This window comes from Myotis lucifugus, unplaced genomic scaffold, assembly GCF_000147115.1.
Source record: "Myotis lucifugus unplaced genomic scaffold, Myoluc2.0 scaffold_63, whole genome shotgun sequence".
Taxonomy (NCBI): Eukaryota; Metazoa; Chordata; class Mammalia; order Chiroptera; family Vespertilionidae; genus Myotis; species Myotis lucifugus.
In genome coordinates, this window is record NW_005871111.1 from 5365889 (window position 1) to 5385387 (window position 19499).

At 36.2% G+C, this 19499-nt stretch overlaps 1 protein-coding gene across 10 annotated transcripts in view; it reads left to right on the top strand.

The window, feature by feature from the left end:
* Positions 1-18806, top strand: part of MIER1 (MIER1 transcriptional regulator) — a 61496-nt gene extending 42690 nt beyond the window's left edge. For all 10 annotated transcript variants that reach the window (XM_006089804.3, XM_014456769.2, XM_006089803.3 and 7 more), the window contains 6 exons: positions 260-411; positions 1974-2055; positions 3335-3429; positions 8195-8322; positions 13489-13628; positions 15924-18806. In XM_006089804.3, the coding sequence (XP_006089866.2) occupies positions 260-411; positions 1974-2055; positions 3335-3429; positions 8195-8322; positions 13489-13628; positions 15924-16228 (902 nt within the window). In that variant the 3' untranslated portion in view covers positions 16229-18806. The remainder of the gene's footprint in view (positions 1-259; positions 412-1973; positions 2056-3334; positions 3430-8194; positions 8323-13488; positions 13629-15923) is intronic.
* The last annotated feature ends 693 nt before the right edge of the window (positions 18807-19499 follow it).

Genomic DNA, 19499 nt, shown 5'->3' on the forward strand with positions numbered 1-19499 from the left:
AGAGAGCTTGGAATTTGATAAATAAACTTAAGTAAGACAGAACTTGAAAGTGGATAAAGTGGTACTTCTCTGATTAGATTGCTTACTCACCTAGGCTATGAATATTGTCCAAGATTAAAGTTAGGCAAGTAGTAGGACCACAATTTACCTTTCAGTTTTTATCATTTTGGCTCTAAGTATGAGTTATTTGTTTAATGATATGTTTAACAAATTCTCTCAAATTTTGGCAATTAAAAAATATTATGTTTTATTAATTTAGTATATGAAAATGATGATCAACTCCTGTGGGATCCTGAGTACTTACCGGAAGATAGAGTGATTATATTTCTTAAGGATGCATCTAGAAGAACAGGTGATGAGAAAGGTGTAGAAGCAATTCCTGAAGGATCTCACATAAAAGACAATGAACAGGTACATGAATAAGAAATGTTACAATTTCCCCCAAATAAATTAATCATATACATATTTTAACTGTAGATGCTATCACATTTAGTTATTCTATCCACCAAAATTCCTGTAATGTTATGAACGGAATCTGAGGTTATAATCAGCATAAGATACCTAGTGTTAACACATCACGGGTATGATTTCAGCTCAACAAACAAAAATCTTGATATTTCAGTTTGCCTGTACATATTTTTTATTAGGCTTTATAAAACATTTTTAATTGATTTCAAAGAGAGCAAAGGAGAGAGAGGTAGAAATATCAATGAGAGAGAAAAGTTTCTTTGGATCTCATCAAGTTGGGAATACTGTGCACATCTAGTATAATGTTATTACTTACCAGTGGCTACTGCAAACCTAATGGCAGCATTATTTATTTTTACCTTTTCTTAAAAATATATTTTTATTGACTTTAGAGAGGGAGGGCGAGGGAGAGAGATACAGAAATATCGTCAATCATTGATGAGTTGCCTCCTGCATGCCCCTCTTCGGGGATGAGCCCCAACCCAGCATACGCCCTGACCGGGAATTGAACCATGACCTCCTGGTTAATAGGTCGACACTCAACCACTAAACCACACCCAGCCAGGCTTTTTTTTTTTTTTTTTTTTTTTTTTTGCTTTTTTTTACCTTTTTAAATCAGTGTTTTTCTTTTCTGATGTGTTCAAAATTAGAATAGGAACCCTAAAGGGCCAAAAAAGAAGGAATTTGTGATCTTTATAAAACAGTTTTTTGGCCCGAAACCGGTTTGGCTCAGTGGATAGAGCATCGGCCTGCGGACTGAAGGATCCCAGGTTCCATTCCGGTCAAGGGCATGTACCTGGGTTGCGGGCACATCCCCAGTAGGAGATGTGCAGGAGGCAGCTGATCCGGTGTTTCTCTCTCATCGATGTTTCTGACTCTCTATCTCTCTCCCTTCCTCTCTGTAAAAAATCAATAAAATATATTTTAAAAAAACAAACAAACAAACAAAACCACCCACAGTTTTTTGTTTCTAAATTCCTGTGATACTGTGGAAGCCATTTGTTTATCCTATTTTCTAAATATTTAGAGCAGAGGTTCTCAACCTGTAGGTCGCGACCCCTTTGGGGGTCGAACGACCCTTTTACAGGGGCCGCCTAAGACCATCAGAAAACACATACATAATTACATATTGTTTTTGTGATTAATCACTATGCTTTAATTATGTTCAATTTGTAACAATGAAAATACATCCTGCATATCAGATATTTACATTACGATTCATAACAGTAGCAAAATTACAGTTATGAAGTAGCAACGAAAATAATTTTATGGTTGGGGGTCACCACAACATGAGGAACTGTATTAAAGGGTCATGGCATTAGGAAGGTTGAGAACCACTGTTTTAGAGGTAGCTGATTATCAGGATTGGGGTTAAGTTTGTTTCTCTGTAGTGTTCATTCATTGGAATTATTTGTCCTCCAGAAAGGATGAAAACACTGGATTTTGGAAAAGCCTTTACTCTCTTAAGAAATTGTAGCTTATATTGAAACCCTTTATTTTTCTAGGCGTTATATGAATTGGTTAAATGCAATTTTGACACAGAAGAAGCATTGAGAAGATTAAGATTTAATGTAAAAGCAGCTAGAGGTAAGCATAAATAAATACTGAATTTGTTTTCATGATGTAGCAGAAATTTAAAACTTGAGCTGAGCTCTTAGGTCTACCTAGCTATATTCTTCTTTTAATAATACTGATCTTTCTGAATTTAGTAAATATTTGTTAAACAACAAATAACTTGTGTGTAGCAGCAAGGGTTTTACAGGGGTGGGCAAAGTAGATTTACAGTTCCTACAGAAAAAGACATGAAAAAGACATGCCGGTTATGATTATATTATAACAATACAGGAATAAGCTTTCTCGCCTACTTTTTTTTTCTTTAATCTTTATTATTGAAAGTATTACGTAGGTCCTCCTTTTTCCCCCATTAACCTCTTCCAACCTGCTCTCGTCCCCCTGTAAGCCTACTTTTGCCACCCTTGTACAAGGCATTATGGGAAATGGGATTAAGGTTGTCCCTTCTTTAGAGAAAATAAAGCCATTTAAATAAAACTACTTATTGCTTTTGAATTTCAGCACATTTTTATAAACATCTTATTCGATCTTGATCTTGGTGACAGCCCTATGTTCTAAATTACGTGACAAATCACTTCAAAATTGATAAGACTGAGTTCTCTGAACAGAAGTAATTTAGCTGAGGCAATCATTATTCATAAATAGTCATAAGTAAAGTCTGGGTTTGGGTTTTTTTGTGTGTGCTTTTTCTCTCAACTCTTTATATATTATTATATAACAAATGAAAGATTCGTTCAACAAAAATTGGAAGGTCTAAGTACTAAGGACATAACTATAAACAAAGTCCTTGCCCTCATGGTGCTTAGAGATGGTAGGGAAACTGGAAAATAGTTATTCATTCTTAAAGGAGAACTAAAGGGTGCATTTCAAACTTATTGCAGTGGAACTTAATGTAGTTGAGGGAAAGGGTGAGGCTGTTGGGGAAAGCTTCTAGAACAAAGTGATATTTTTGTTGGGATGTAGGAGGCAGGAAATAATTCCAGGCAAAAGGAACAGTGTGCACAGATTCTAAAGAAAGAACATAAATTTAAAGAATTGACAGGTGGCTCATATAGTTGGGACATAAAGAATAAAGGAGAAAGTGGCTCAAGTTGAGATTGGAGACATAGGGTATCATCCAAAATTTTATTAATAAGGAGTTTTTGTCACTGTCATTTGCAGCCATAAGTAATAGAGCTTAGGGGTAAAATACTTTCTTTATTGTGACCAGAAAGTTATATTTTTATTTGCAGTTTTGTTATGTACAACATTTGGGGAACATTCCTTAACAGTTGTTTTCCTCCCATTTTGTCAGAGGAATTGTCTGTTTGGACAGAAGAAGAGTGTAGAAATTTTGAACAAGGGCTGAAGGCCTATGGAAAGGATTTTCATTTGATTCAAGCTAATAAAGTAAGTGACATATGTTCTCTAGTTTACAAAAAGAAATTAGTTAATAACCTAATTTATCTTATGTCTTTATTATTTTCTAATGTTAAAAGTTGTGCCATAAAATTTTAATATATGGTATTTAGGGAATTATTATAATAAACATGCCTGGACTTCCTGGCAGATATTTGCCAAATGACTTTTCAGTGCATGATGTTAGAAGCCTTTATATTGCACTCATTTCCAAATACTTTCAACAACTTCTGGGTGGGATGTGTGTGTACTATGTAATTATTTAAAGCTATTTTCCACAACCTGTGACAAATTTCTTTTAGGAGGGTCTTCAAAATAATTTTGAAACTTTAAAGCATTTTTTTAACATGACATTTACATACACACAGGATTGAGCCTGCAACCCAAACATGTGCCCTGACCAGGAATTAAACTGTAACCTACTGGTTCATAGGGCAACAGTTTTATTTAGCGTGATCATCATTCCATATTGGTAATATCAATCATACAGTGTCAGTGTATACCCAAAAGAACTTCAGTATTACTTGCAGATTTATTTTTAGGTTTAATTCTCTTGCAACTGAAATCAGGTAAGATTTTTAATAGTAATTACACAATTATATAGACTGGGGAAATGTGCTGTTCCTGTGGGGAATTGGGACAGGCAAAAATTAAACTCTGAGAGTTTAAATGTAGGCAATTACGCAATTTCCAGGCTTAAAAATATTACACTTTTAGCAAATATAAGTGACAAAAGAATTTGGCTTTACATGTTTCCTTGAAGATAGTAGCTAAGTCTTGTGTGGTGGCTTACTAGGATGATGTTAAAAGTATTTGGGCTTAAGTCTTGGGCTCTAAATAGTCTGTGACCACGTTCTCCTTATATTCCTCTGGATCTGATTGGATGGTGTCCGCTTGATTTGTTTTAACACATATTTAACAGTATTTTATGTTTCATAAATAAAATATTGCTTACAAATCCTATTGGTTCATTTTTATTAATTTTGATCTTGATTATCTTGCATCTTGGTATAGAACATCAGACATAACTAATAGAAAAATTTTGAGTCTTAGCATTGTTTTAGAAAATGTATCTATACTCCTTAATGTTGTATCCAAATCTATGACCTCCAATATAGTGAATAACACTATGAAAGGAATGCATTATGCTAATGACTGGTCATATGTGGTTCTGAATGTAAAATACAGTTTCATGTTTGAAGGGACATTTTGGATAAGAGTTTTCTAGCATTCCTGCTTAAATTTAAACACTTTTGATCAAACCATGTTGGATTACCTATAGAAGAGACCCCTGGAATGATAGGCTGGTATAACTAGAAGCAACAACATACCCCTAGAAATCCCTTTTTTTTTTTTAAGGAATAAAAAATTATTAGGTGATTTGAAACCACTATCCAAAAATGCCTTAACATAATATTGACTATTAACCTGGATTTGTTTATAGACATTTGGGATGGTGATATTTCACTGTTACAGAAGTCAGCTGCTCTATACCTAATATACTAGTTGTTCGAGTCAACGGAGGGAAGACAGTATTCTTTAACACATTAAGCGCCCTGTCAGTCACCGGTGACTGACACTATTCTTTCTGTCTGGAAGACAAAACTGGCTGGGCTCTTGTGTTAAGAGGGAGAAGTTTAGTCCAGTGAAAACATTAAGACTTTGTTTTTGGAGAAACCAAGATGGCGGCATAGGTAAACACCGGAGATTGCTGCCGCAAACAACCACTTCAAAAATACAACTAAAAGACGGAACAGACATCACCCAGAACCACAGGAAGGCTGGCTGAGGAGAGACTCTTCAACTAGAAGGAAAGAGAACAGCATACTGAGGCTCAGAGGAGGCGCAGTGTGGAAAATACAAAGGTGCGGAGGTGCGCGCGCAAAGCGGGCTGGTGGCTGAGGGCGCGGTTGTCGTTTTCAATCAGGAGGGAGTCTCAGACTCTGAGCTCCAGATCCGGGCGAGTGTCTAGGGACTCAGACGCAAACGGGAGAAGCGGGATTGTCTGGCATCAGTTGGAACGTGAGGGCAGCTTTCTCTCCGAGGTTTGCAGCGGTTGCTGGGGTTCTGAGAAGCAGAGCCTCTGGGAACGGGAGTGAGAGCAGCCATAACTGCTCCCTCCTCCCGCCCAGTTGATCCCGTGCGACCCGCCCCGCCCAAGCCCTGCGCAGAGCCATTTGCCGGATAGCCTCAGGCAAAGGCTAGATTAGCACCTCTCCAGAGGACAGAAGTTTTCCCACTGCAGATACAGGTGATTCTCACAACCAGTCGGCCTGGTGGTTAAATCCCTCTAGTATTAACTACAACAATCAAGGCTTAACTAGAACAAGACTGCGCACAATGACCACAAGGGGGTGCACCAAGAAAGCACAAAAAATGCGGAGACAAAAAAACATGACAGAAATGGAGGATATAGAGCTAAAAAACGCACTTTTGAGGGCTTTCAATAATGTGCTAGAAGCTGCCAATAAACTTGATGAGAGCCTCACGAAATCTAATGAGACCCTCGATGTTGTGATAAAGAACCAACTAGAAATTAAGCATACACTGACTGAAATAAAGAATATTATACAGACACCCAATAGCAGAACAGAGGAGCGCAAGAATCAAGTCAAAGATTTGAAATGTGAAGAAGCAAAAAACATCCAACCGGAAAAGCAAAATGAAAAAAGAATCCGAAAATACGAAGATAGTGTAAGGAGCCTCTGGGACAGTTTCAAACGCACCAACATCAGAATTATAGGGGTACCAGAAGATGAGAGACAGCAAGATATTGAAAACCTATTTCAAGAAATAATGACAGAAAACTTCCCCCACCTGGTGAAAGAAATGGACTTACAGATCCAAGAAGCGCAGAGAACCCCAAACAAAAGGAATCCAAAGAGGACCACACCAAGACACATCATAATTAAAATGCCAAGAGCAAAAGACAAAGAGAGAATCTTAAAAGCAGCAAGAGAAAGAGACTCAATTACCTACAAGGGAATACCCATACGACTGTCAGCTGATTTCTCAACAGAAACTTTGCAGGCCAGAAGGGGATGGCAAGAAATATTCAAAGTGATGAATACCAAGAACCTACAACCAAGACTACTTTATCCAGCAAAGCTATCATTCAGAATTGAAGGTCAGATAAAGAGCTTCACAGATAAGGAAAAGCTAAAGGAGTTCATCACCACTAAACCAGTATTATACGAAATGCTGAAAGGTATCCTTTAAGAAGAGGAAGAAGAAAAAGGTAAAGATACAAATTATGAACAACAAACATGCATCTATCAACAAGTGAATCTAAGAATCAAGTGAATAAATAATCTGATGTACAGAATGAACTGGTGATTATAATGAATCAGGGACATAGAAAGGGAATGGACTGACTATTCTTGGGGGGGAAAGGGAGTGGGCGATGCAGGAAGAGTCTGGACAAAAATCGTGCACCTATGGATGAGGACAGTGGGTGGGGAGTGAGGGCGGAGGGTGGGGCGGGAACTGGGAGGAGGGGAGTTATGGGGGGAAAAAAAGAGGAACAAATGTAATCTGAACAATAAAGATTTAGTTAAAAAAAATAAATAAATATGAAAAGTATTGAAAAGAAAAAAAAAGACTTTGTTTTTACACCTGGAATTGAAGTTTGATCTTAATCATAAGTTCTATTATGCAGGTTTATTTTATTGAAGATTTTTCATAATGTTAAATTTACATAACCCAAAGTATCTTCAATTTTTACTCTCAAAAGTACAATTGAGCCCTAACCGGTTTGGCTCAGTGGAAAGAGCATCGGCCTGCGGACTGAAAGGTCCCGTGTTCGATTCCAGCCAAGGGCATGTACCTTGGTTGCGGGCACATCCCCAGTCAGAGGTGTGCCGGAGGCAGCTGATTGATGTTTCTTTCTCATCGATGTTTCTAACTCTCTATCCCTCTCCCTTCCTCTCTGTGAAAATCAAAATATATTAAAAAAAAAAAAAAGTACAATTGAGCCCTAACTAGTTTGGCTCAGTGGATAGAGAGTCAGCCTGTGGACTGAAGGGTCCCAGGTTCAATTCCGTTCAAGGGCATGTACCTTGGTTGTGGGCATATCCCCAGTAGGGGGTGTGCAGGAAGCAGCTGATCGATGTTTCTCTCTCATCGATGTTTCTAACTCTCCCTTGCTCTCCCTTGCTCTCTGTAAAAAAAATCAATAAAATATATATATTTTTTAAAAGTACAGTTGACTTGGCTTGTATCTATTGAGAAATAAGATTCTAAAGGAGGCAAAAAGAGCTTGAAAGATTTTTTTTTTTTGAGCCCTAATAGCTTTCAGCCTTCAAGTGACATAGGCCAAAGTTGTAAAATGCAAGCAGAGGGGGAAAAAGAAAAATGTATATCAGGTCATGAAATAAGTGAATAATCAAATTGACCTTAGGGTGCAATCAATCCCACAAGATACCTCCTTCAAGATAGAAATGTGTGGGTTAAAGTAATATTATCTTGTATCCCAAGTACTCATGCAGGTACCCTTTTTTCATTTTCAACCCTTCCAGCTCTCCAAGCCAAGTAGCAAAACAGAATTTTGTCAACATCATTTGTCATCCCATAGGTGAACATTTGTGAAGTGAACCCATTCAATTACACAAATAGGTACAGCACAGTAACCACAGGAGTAACTTAGTAAACAAAGCATTAGCATTATAATAGCTTTTACTCACTGCGGACTATTCTCAGCCTTTTTGTAAAATAATTGAGTCTGGATCACTGTAAAACATATATTTGTTTCTTACAGGTTCGAACAAGGTCAGTTGGTGAATGTGTAGCATTCTATTATATGTGGAAAAAATCTGAACGTTATGATTTCTTTGCTCAGCAAACACGATTTGGAAAAAAGAAATACAATCTTCATCCTGGTGTAACGTGAGTGTCTTTTCTTTCGTGTCGTGTGTTTTTACTAAGCTTTTCTATTTGCTTTGTTGGGGTGGGAGTTGTGTGTTTCTTTTTAATTTATTAACTTTAGAGAGAAACATTAATTTATTGTTTATTTTTGCATTCATTGGTTGATTCTTTATATGCCCCTGCCTGGGAATTGAACCCGAAACCTTGGCATATCAGGACGATGCTCTAACCAACTGAGCTACTTAGCCAGAGTTTTACTAAGCTTTTCTAAATTTTTCTTGAGGAAATTGTAATTGTTTAATAATACTTCAGTTTCAATTTATCCATTATTGACATATCTATAGGACATTTGCACTTTTCAGTGTCTTAGAAAACATTGCAAACTACAGTTCATATTATTTGAGCTAACAAATATATCAAAGCAAATGTTAGAGTATATGTTTCAGTAGGATTCCTTAAAGTAAATGGATCAGAACAGCTGTGAAAGCATGTTTTTATTTAATTCTATTTCATTCAGTATAAGCATTTATAGTTTTAATGTAATAACTCTGTGAGAGCAGTAAGAATAGAAAAGAGAGACTTTTCTAAAAAACACAGGGTCATATGCCTAATAGAGGCACTTTAAAGAGGAAAGGAAATTAATATTTTTTCTGTCTAATCTATTTTTGATCCAGGTAACCAAAACTCTATGCAGAATGCCTTATATGTCTAATCTAGTCCCCGTGCACCAAATTCTCTTAGCCCTCGGTCAGTCTAGCTCTAGAATGAAGCACTGTCCCCATTGCCACTAGTAATTTGTTATTTAAGTGCATAGAGCAGCGACATTCAACCTTTTCATCTCATGGCACATATCAACTAACTAGAGGCCTGGTGCACAAATTTGTGCACGGGTGGGGTCCGGCTGGCCAGCTTCGATGGGGGCCAATCAGGCAGGCAGGTGGCAGGGACCGCGGGCGGTTGGCTAGCTGGCCCTGCCCCCGATCAGGTTGGTGGGGCCAGGCCGGCCCCACCCCCGATTGGGGTAGAGGGGGCCGATTGGGGGCCGGGCTGGCCGGGGAGAGGGCGGCCGAAGTGCATGTCATAGCGACCAGTCGTTCTGGTTGATTGGCTTTTATATATATAGATTACTGAAATTTTTGCTGACCTGACAAAAAAATTAGGTATAATTTTGATTCATTCATACCAACGGCTATTGTTGTGTTGGCTGTTGTCATTTTTTAATTTGACAATCTAAGGGAAAAGAGGTCAATGCCCCTGACTATCAATAGTTAGGTATTACATGTTTTAAAATTTTTGCGGCACACTAGTTGAAAATGGCTGACGTAGAGTATAGAACCTATCCTCTCACATGAGTTGCTCTAAAATGTTAATGAATTGTTACAGTGGACTTAACTTGATCATACTATGCCTGATTATTCCCTAATGTGTATGGAATAAGAATAATGTAAGATGTGACTTCATTTGGTCAGTGTTCACTAGTAAAGTTCTTAAGCTGGCCAAATAACTGCCTTTGAAAGATGTGCTTGTATACACATTTGTGCTTTAGAAACTTGTTGGCTAGACCATTTCTGAGTGATGTTTATTTATAGGTCTCTCTGCTGGTCATTTTGCTGGAGGATCAAACACTCTAAAGTCAAAAGCAAAATCATCTAAAAGCGAATAAATGGTTATGATTGCCCTTGCAAATCATGGGTACATTGGACTCTGTGCCTCATCCCCCATTACTTAAAGTTAATGGTAGCTAGAGTGGAATTTCATAACAGTATTCCAGATTTTGTCTAATTGTCTAATGTTAATACATTTATAAATTTTTTCTGGATTATATAATGAATTGGTATTGTTGAGGCATAATGATGTAAAACTAGATATAGCTGTCTAATTTGCAGAATGTACCATTTTAGTCACAATTTTCAAGCTATTCTGTAGGAAAAAGCAGTAGTAACATTTCATTTTTTTTACCCATTTCAGAAATAATATTTACACATGAACTACAGGCAGTCTGTCATGATCAGCATAAGAACATAAGAATTGCCATGTTGGGTCAGACCCACGGTTCATCCAGTTTTCTTTTCCAGAGAGCATCACCAAGGGCGGTGCTGTGGGCTGGCTTTGTTGGTCCTCTTTGTTGTCAAGCTTCACAGGTTAGGTAGGGTTGTGCTGCCAAACATTTTAGTTTCTCTAATAATTTCTCCGTAGCTTCTGTAAACGTTTTGAAGATACCTATGTTTGTAACCTTGTTTCCTGTTTAGGTTAACTTATTCTGTAGGTGGAATAGCCACAGTTAAGGGTAATCCCACATTTTCTCTTTTCTCAGGCTTCAAGAGTTAACAGTGGTTCTCTGGTGTAATGGTATGAAGTGAACAAATGTGCTTGCCCCACTAGGCAAGATACGGTTTTATAGTCTTTGATTATGTTCCCTTTGGATCTTTCATAAATTTTTTTTTTTTTTAGCTGAACTGTAATTTTAAACCAGACTGTACATTATTTTCTAGATGGGGAGAAATTGTGGTTTTCTGTAAGCATGGAGATATTTTGCCAGTTTGCTTCCAAACTTGTTTTTCCAGTTTGCTTTTTATTAGTAGTTGCACACAACATTAAGTTAATGCCCTTAGCCAAAATTGCATTTTTCATCTTTATTTTTAGTCAAAATCATAGAGTACACTTTCCCGAAAGCTATTTGTTCATTTTTCTGTTGCATTGTTATCTGGCATTTGTTCACCAGAACGAGCTACATTCTTTGCCTATAAATAGCCTTTGAAAAATTCTAATACAGATTCTTTCTTCACTACCTGGAAGAATTGGTAGCTATATGCAAATTGGAGATTTGGCTGTAACCGCCTTGCATTTAATTTCTTTTTTTAAGTAAAAATTGCCCTGGCTGGTTTGGCTCAGTGGATAGAGCGTCGGCCTGCGGACTGAAGGGTCCCAAGTTCGATTCTGGTCAAGGGCACATGCCCAAGTTGTGGGCTCCATCCCCAGTAGAGGGCGTGCAGGAGGCAGCCTATCAGTGATTCTCTCTCTTCCTCTCTGAAACCAATCCTATATAATAAAAGCCTAATATGCTAAGTGTCCAGTCATCCGGCCGTTCATTCAAACAATCAAAGAATAATATACTAATGATATGCTAAGGCCACTCAACCGCTCACTATGACATGCACGGACACCAGGGGTCAGACGGTTGACCAGTTGCTATGATGTCCACTGACCACCGGGGGCAGCAGATGCTCCGACCGGTAGGTTAGCTTGCTGCTGGAGTCTGGCCGATTGAGACTGAGTGAGACAGGCCAGACACGCCCTGGAGCCTTCCCGTGGTCCCTCCTTGGTTGGCCAACCTCCCACAACCCTCCCCAGTCCCGATCGTGCACCAGTGGGGTCCCTCAGCCTGGCCTGCACCCTCTTGCAATCCGGAACCCCTTGGGGGATGTCAGAGAGCTGGTTTCAGCCCAATCCCACAGGCCAGGCCAAGGAACCCCACTGGTGCACGAATTCATGCACTGGGCCTCTAATAAAAATATATTAAAAAGAAAAAAAGTAAAAATTAACTCAGCTAACTTTTGTTATCTGAATGCTATTCCACTCTCCTGGGTGGTCTACCTGACTCCTCTTCTTCCTTAAGCATTCTGGATGCCATTAATCATTAAATAATAATAATTCTTTCACAATGTCATTGATGTATTCAGAAATTTAAAGTAACTTTGATATCTAGTCAATTCTAGTTTCCTTTGCTTGGCTTTTAGCATCCTCCATTATCCATTCCCACCATACCAAATTTAATTACAGCAATTCCTCATCATGCATCTTCTGTTCCTATTAGCCTTAGCTTCTGAATTCCCTTTAGCATTCATCATTTCTGTTGCTCTGTGCTTCAACTTTGTTACATAATTGTTCTGCAGTTAAGATAAATAGCATGAAGCCAAAAGGTCATAAAGACCATTAAATTTAACTCATTTCATTTATAGATGAGGTAAATAGGCCTAGAATGCTAAATTGATTAGCTTGTTATCTTGTATGTTTCTTTGATATGTGTTAATTTTGTACCTCAGATTGTTGGAAGCTCCTTGAGCTCAGGTACGACATCCCTATATTTATTATATCCCATAACCCAAGGGACAATGTGATCATGAAGTTTGAGATTATAGCTATAGTTGATTGTCTTTTTATGGACTTTTAACATAGACTTTGAGCCTTCCCATTGTTTTCTTATCCACATTTTTATCCGCATTCTTTGTCCTGCTCACAAAATTCTAAAACATTTGACTGAATATTTCCATCATACTTATTCTGAGGGAATTTTAAAATATGTATTTTTGTTTTTATTAAGCTTCTACCTGTGCCATGCACAACTTAGGCACCAAAAGTGCACTGGTAAACAAAACAGACTAAAGTCCCTGCCTTCAGGGAGTTTTTTCAGTGCCGGTGTTGGCAGACTTTTCCTATATGTGTCTTATACAACAACCCTATATGGTAGATAGGTCATGTATGATTATATGCCTTTGACAGATAAGAGCACTCTACCTCAGAGAGACAGTAAGCCCAGGTCTAACCCAAACCAATGTCATATACACAACTATCTTCCATGCCGTAACATTCAGGAATGACTTAGGGAAGAAGTGAACTCGCATTTAATGACATAGTGGCAGGTAAAGCCAGTAGATAAGCCCAGAAATTTAGTGAGCTTATAGCTCATATCTAGCAGAAAGGTAATATAGAAGGTATCCAGGAAGATTTAGGGAGGTGATTCATTGTTAGGACCTAATTTGTCTTTTAGATGTTGCCATAGTCATCAAATAGACTTCAGGGGCTTTAAAATTCCAATGTTGCTCAGAAATTCTTCTGTACTCCTTCTGGTTGACATGATCCCTATCTCTTCACTTTTAGATCCTCTGGTTTTAGTTGGACCACTTTGAGCACTTGCCTACAATTTTAAAAGTTTTAAAGCTGCCTATAGGTCTCTAAAATTAGCTAGTTTAAGGCTCTTATGCATTTTTCCTACAAACATGTAACAAAAGAAGCTTTCCATCTACACGTTCAGATCCTGGTGTGATAGATAAGGCACTAGAATGAATGTAGTAGTAAGTGAAAATTAGGATATATTTGTAAATAGAGCCTTCTCAATTTAACCTCATTTAATTTTCAGCTTTTATAATATAAGAAAATAATTACTTTATTATCTTACTTAATTTTAAGGGATTACATGGATCGTCTCCTGGATGAAAGTGAAAGTGCTGCCTCCAGTCGAGCACCATCCCCTCCCCCAACTGCCTCAAACAGTAGTAACAGCCAGTCTGAGAAAGAAGATGGCAATATAAGCAATAGTAATCAAAATGGTAAGCAACCAAAGAAACACTTCTGTTTCTTTCTGTAGCCTGGAATGTTCAGTTTTGGTTTCTATTAAACTTCAGTGCAGAAGTTAAATTAATAATTGTAAATATCAGATGAAACATACATGGTATCAGCATACATACGTACATACTAACAATACACAGAATACAAGTTAATTGGAAAGACCTCCCATTGATATCACTAAAAAGTAAGTTTAATAAACTATACTGTCAACAGTGACCATTTCTTTTAAGAAATTTATTCTTTTTGAGTAGCATCTCTTTTCTTATCCAGTTAGGATGTCTGAATATAAATATTCTTGTTAATTTTTTACCAAAACCCCAGCCATTTCACATCAGAAATACACATTTTTTTTAAATATTTTGAGAGCTTATAACATACTGATAAAAAGAGATAGATAACAAAGACACCATCTTGAATATTTTTCTCTTTGATAGCATAATAACTTTGAAGGATAGGAAAAGATCAAAGAGAAACATTTCTATTTCTGTTTCCATGAAAAAAAAAAAGCAGAAGGCATACCATTATGATTGAGGTTCAGATAATGTTCCTGTTTAAAATATACAGTGGACCAGACATCATTGTGCTGATCAGGAACACCTAGTCAGAGAACTATTTGACTTCTAATTTAATGAAAATGATCTTCCTAAGTAAGACAGTAGCCAGGCAGAAAGTAATAAGTCCCTCACTCCTCTTTAGAAAGAAACAGGTACATTATAGATAAATTCTGCCACTTACATTCTGATGTAGCAGCCTTAGGGAGGGCCAGTGCAGAGCTAGCTAAACTGATGATAGAAACTAGAAGAGAAACGCTGAGAAAAATTTGACCCTTGTTCTGACCTTTGGTCTGACCCTGGCACTCCTGTAGTGAATATACTGCACTTTGCTTATTTGATTATCCCTCTCTATTTCCTCACTACTTCCCTTCTAAGAGCAAGCCTAGCCAACAAAAAGTAGGGCCCAACAACCAATTTCCTGGTCCAAAAAGTTTCATTGACATGACATCTAATGCTAGCACATCCACCTTGAAATACAATAAAAAGCTGAAATTCTGACCTTGGGACTAGAAGTAGAAACTCAGTTGGTACTACGATTGTCTTTTCCTACTTGCTCATAATACCAAATAATTTCCTTTTCTGGTTCTTTTTTAAGCATTTGATGAGAACATTCAGGTCGAGTAGGAGAGTTTCATGACTTACCTATAAATTACTGAGTAGCCCAGAAGCTATTCACATTGAGTACCTAAAACTCAAGTTTCTCAGATTTTTCGAGGAAAGGAAGGAACTTTCTAACCCAGTTTTATTTATTTGTAAAGGACTTTATCAGTCTTTTGAAGCGTTACGGTTATTTTTGACCTAATCACAGTGTCACCAACTCTTTCAGCTTACTACAACAAAATCATGATACATAATCCTGCGATTCATGATTGGGTATACTTGTGAGTTGAGGAAAATAGGATATTTACTTTGACCAAAATGTAATATTTGAGTCTTATCCTTTATAGTGAATATTTTAATTAAATTTTAACTATCTTTAGTGACACATTTTATATTTTTACATTAAGTATTCCCACAATTTCTACTTCTTATTGCAGATAATTGAATATGACCTTTTTACTATTACTTGCTTTCATTAGAATAATTGTGTTCTTTTCTCACCTATTATGGAGGAATTTATTTACTTTTAGCATTTTCAAGTGTATGCCTAGGCAAAGCTTCTAAAGAAAGAATATAATGTTTTACATGGTTTTAGAAAGGTATAGCCGTTTGTTAAATCTGAATAATTTATGCATATCTTTGCTTAAAATTCAGCTTTTTTTTACTACTGGACCCAGTGCTTATTTTGTCACATAATATCAACCTGCTCTTAATATTTTACATGGTTTTAGAAAGGTATAGCCGTTTATTAAATCTGAATAATTTATGCATATCTTTGCTTAAAATTCAGCTTTTTTTTACTACTGGACCCAGTGCTTATTTTGTCACATAATATCAACCTGCTCTTAATATATGCCAAATTCTGTTCTTAATTCTTTATACTTACTAACTTATTTAATCTTCATAACAACTGTGTAATGTAGGCTATCATAAGTTATCCTCATTGTATATATGATAAAACTGATGTTCAGCGAATATAAATAACTTGTCTAAGGTCACACCGCTACTAGGCAAATAAATATAGTCCAAATTCAGACCATACACAGATCTAATACCTCACTTCCTTTATGAAAAGCAATCTTATAACAGTTTAATATTAGCAGTTTGTTTCTTCCAACTTAGGGGTGTCATCTAATGGACCAGGTGAATTATTAAACAAAGAAGAAGTAAAAGTTGAAGGGTTACACGTTAATGGACCAACAGGTGGAAATAAGAAACCACTTCATGCAGATATGGATAGTAATGGTTATGAAACAGATAATCTTACCACTGACCCAAAACTTGCCCATATTGATGAAAAAAGTGAGAGACCTGCCAAAAGGCGAAGGGTAAACAGCAATGGAAAAGAAAGTCCAGGTTCTTCTGAATTTTTCCAAGAAACAATCTCACATGGAAAATTTGAAGAACTTGAAAACACAGATGACTGAATTTTAGACTTATTTTACTTTCTTTGGAGTAAATCCTGGTGTGATTAAAATTTTCAGGGTTGATGGGTTACCTTAAAAACTTGATTTCCTTGAAGTAATTGGTTAAAATTTGAAAACTGAATTGAGTCCTAATTTTAGTAAATATGATTTCATAATTCTGCCTTTTGCAGAATTTTTATTTTAAAACTATAAAGACCCTTTTAAGGATATAACAAATAGTTTAGTAAATTTGAACTAAAGATATATCTGTACCTTTTCATTGGATGTATTAATCCTAAAGTTTTACTACAAGGTACTTTTTGCTTAATTTTTATGGCAGAGAAGAAAAAAATTTTCTGCTTAACACCAAATTTTTTTAGTTTATTGAAATCTTTCAGACATTTTTCTCTATATACAAGTTGAGTATCGTTATTAAGGAAACCCTTATGAATCCTGAAAGTTATGCTAGCATGATTTTTTTATATATAGAAGTTTAAAAATAAACCAAGTCAGGTTTGTATATGTAAAATTGTTGACATCAATGATGTCTTTCCATATTCTTATCTGGGCTTAAGAAATACATTCTGTATTTTTCCAGATTCTTTGTAGCCTTTGAAAGATTTTTACAGTACATACGTCTTGACTGAGCTGTCTTTTCTTAATACAAAAGCTTGTATAATTTTCTTAACTTGTACAGTTGGTAAACTTTTATGAGAGGAATTGATATTCTGAGTCTGTCAGCTTTCATTTTATTTTGCTATGGTTTTTCTAATGAATTTTTAAGTGTTTTGTGTAGTAACTAAGTCATGTTTCTTATACCGGTGGTAAAAGCATTCATGAAGGATTGTGAAAATTTTTTTTCAATTTTTTACTTATGGACAAATAGTGTGAGAATTCTGAAATTAAGCATGATACTTAGATTGCATAGTTTGTTTGTATTTGCTATAATTTTCAAAATTATTTTTGAAGCAAGACAAACATTTAATGTTGGCTTAAATGCTTAAATGTATCATGCTGACCAGAATCCTGTTCGGTTATTTTTATATGCATTATGAAATTTCCCATTTTTGCATTAAATGAACTGGGGAAAAGGTCAAGTGATATTTAGATAATTGGCATGACACAAAGGATTGGCAGGCAGCAATATTGATTTTTAAGAGGAAAAAGTGAAGTTAGAAAATTTTTTGGACTTTTCCAGTTATAATCTAGTTTTTCAGATTCGATAGTATATTTCCAAAATGAAAATAAGTTATACAGTAACTATTGTTCTGTGATTACAAATAGGATCATCCATTTGCATAGCCTTGCAAGAGTGCCATTTTATTTTTAGTGCAAAATTCTTGTTGAAAAAATGTAGTTTTATACAGCTGATAGACCAACCTATATCCAAACTTTTATAAAAGATTGTTACCTATTGTTTTTATCACATAGGCATATCCCAAATGCTTCTACTAATTCATTTCTAGCCATCAGTTCAAGAGCTGATGCCTTTTTAAATAAATCTTCTGTGATCTTGTTTTTAATGGCTCAGCTGTCCAATGCAATTGAGTAGAGGTTTGCACTGAGATATTATGGTTTAGGCCTTACTCCATGAAGTATTACTATTAACATATGTTCAGACTGCTTCCCTCCACCAGTATGAACAAGTCCCTCCTGCCCCAAACAGTGTTAAAAGCCACTCTACAACACTTGACTGACTTCATATAATGTGCATTCACTGTTACATACATAATCCCAGTAAATCCAAGTTTTGGGTGGAAGTGTTGAGAAGCATGAATTTTGTTTTGTTTTTGTTTTGCCTAGAACATTAATTTATACAGAATGGCAGCTTTAACATATGGTCACAATCCATTTTCTAAATCAGATTTTATTCAAATGAATCCAAAGTATCCTAGCTCTTTGTCAAAGACTATAGAAATGTTTCGAACAAATAGTAATGTACTTTTTAAGTTGTTGTAATATTTGAGATACCATTTTCACCTTTTATAAAAGATGCATTTTGTTTGCAGGTTTGTGAAGTTCTTGAATACAGCACATGTATACATGTTAGGACATCTTTTCTTCATCTTTTTTTTTAAAGTATGCCTAATGAAAGACATTCCACTATTATAATACATAATGCTCAGCTCCTCATAAAGGAATATTTAATTATATTTTGTGTTTATATAGGCATTTCACACAGTACTTAGTTATAAGTCATTGCACTATGAAATTTGTAGTAATATCATGAATCTAATTTGCTTAATATTTACTACATTTCATAACTCTTGAACTCCTGACAAATTGCATTGGGAAAAGAAGCCTTTGTTAATAGCTACTTAGTCTCTCTGACCTCCAGCAAAGCACTATCAATTTCATTTGGAATGGTTTTCTGTTCTATGATGTGTTTTCAGATAGAGTTCAGAATCTGCAACTCAGTTCAACATAAGTCTGTTGAGCTTTAAAATGTATTTGAAATAATATTTAAGTAAGCATTTAAAATTATGAGTTGGATGTTTTTAAATTTATGCATTGTAATTTTGCACTGTAAAATAATTCCCTTCTCCCATTTCCTGTCTGCCATTCTGAATATGCTTATTAAAGTATTTTTTTAAACATATTTGCGTACTTAATGTTGTGTAAATGATTTTCATTACATTGATTCACTAGAATTATAGGTTTTAATTTTCTATGATGCACATTGTTTACAGTACAAAATACATACAATCTGTTGCTCCTGCTCCTAGACATATTCCACGAATAGTGTTTCAGTGGCTCCAGTCTCTTCTACCTCATCTTGGATGATGTATTTTTGTCCTTTTTTTCCCCTTCAGAGATATCCTTTGGGCTCTGGACTGCTAGTCACCTGCTTCTCTTCTGAACTATATAATTAAAATTCCTTGTTTCCTTCTTTTGCAGAGCAGATGTCATCGCAAAATATAATATCACGTAATATTTTGCAAAAACTTTTGTCACCATATTTGCTCTGCTCTTAATGGAAAATTAAGAGTGGGCACTTTGAGCCTTAGCCGGTTGCTCAGTGGGTAGAGCGTCAACCTGTGGACTTAAAGGTTCCAGGTTCAATTCCAGTCAAGGGCACATGCTTGGGTTGCAGGCTGGATCCCCAGTAGTGGGTGTGCAGAAGGCAACCAATTAGTGATTCTCTCTCCTTGATGTTCCCACCTCTCCCTCTCCCTCTCTGAAATCAATAAAAAATATATATTTTTTTTAAAAAGTGGGCACTTTGAATAAGTGAGTGAGTGTGAATTTCCATAGGCAAGATGTATGCTGATGACCCTGGGCTGTGTAACAG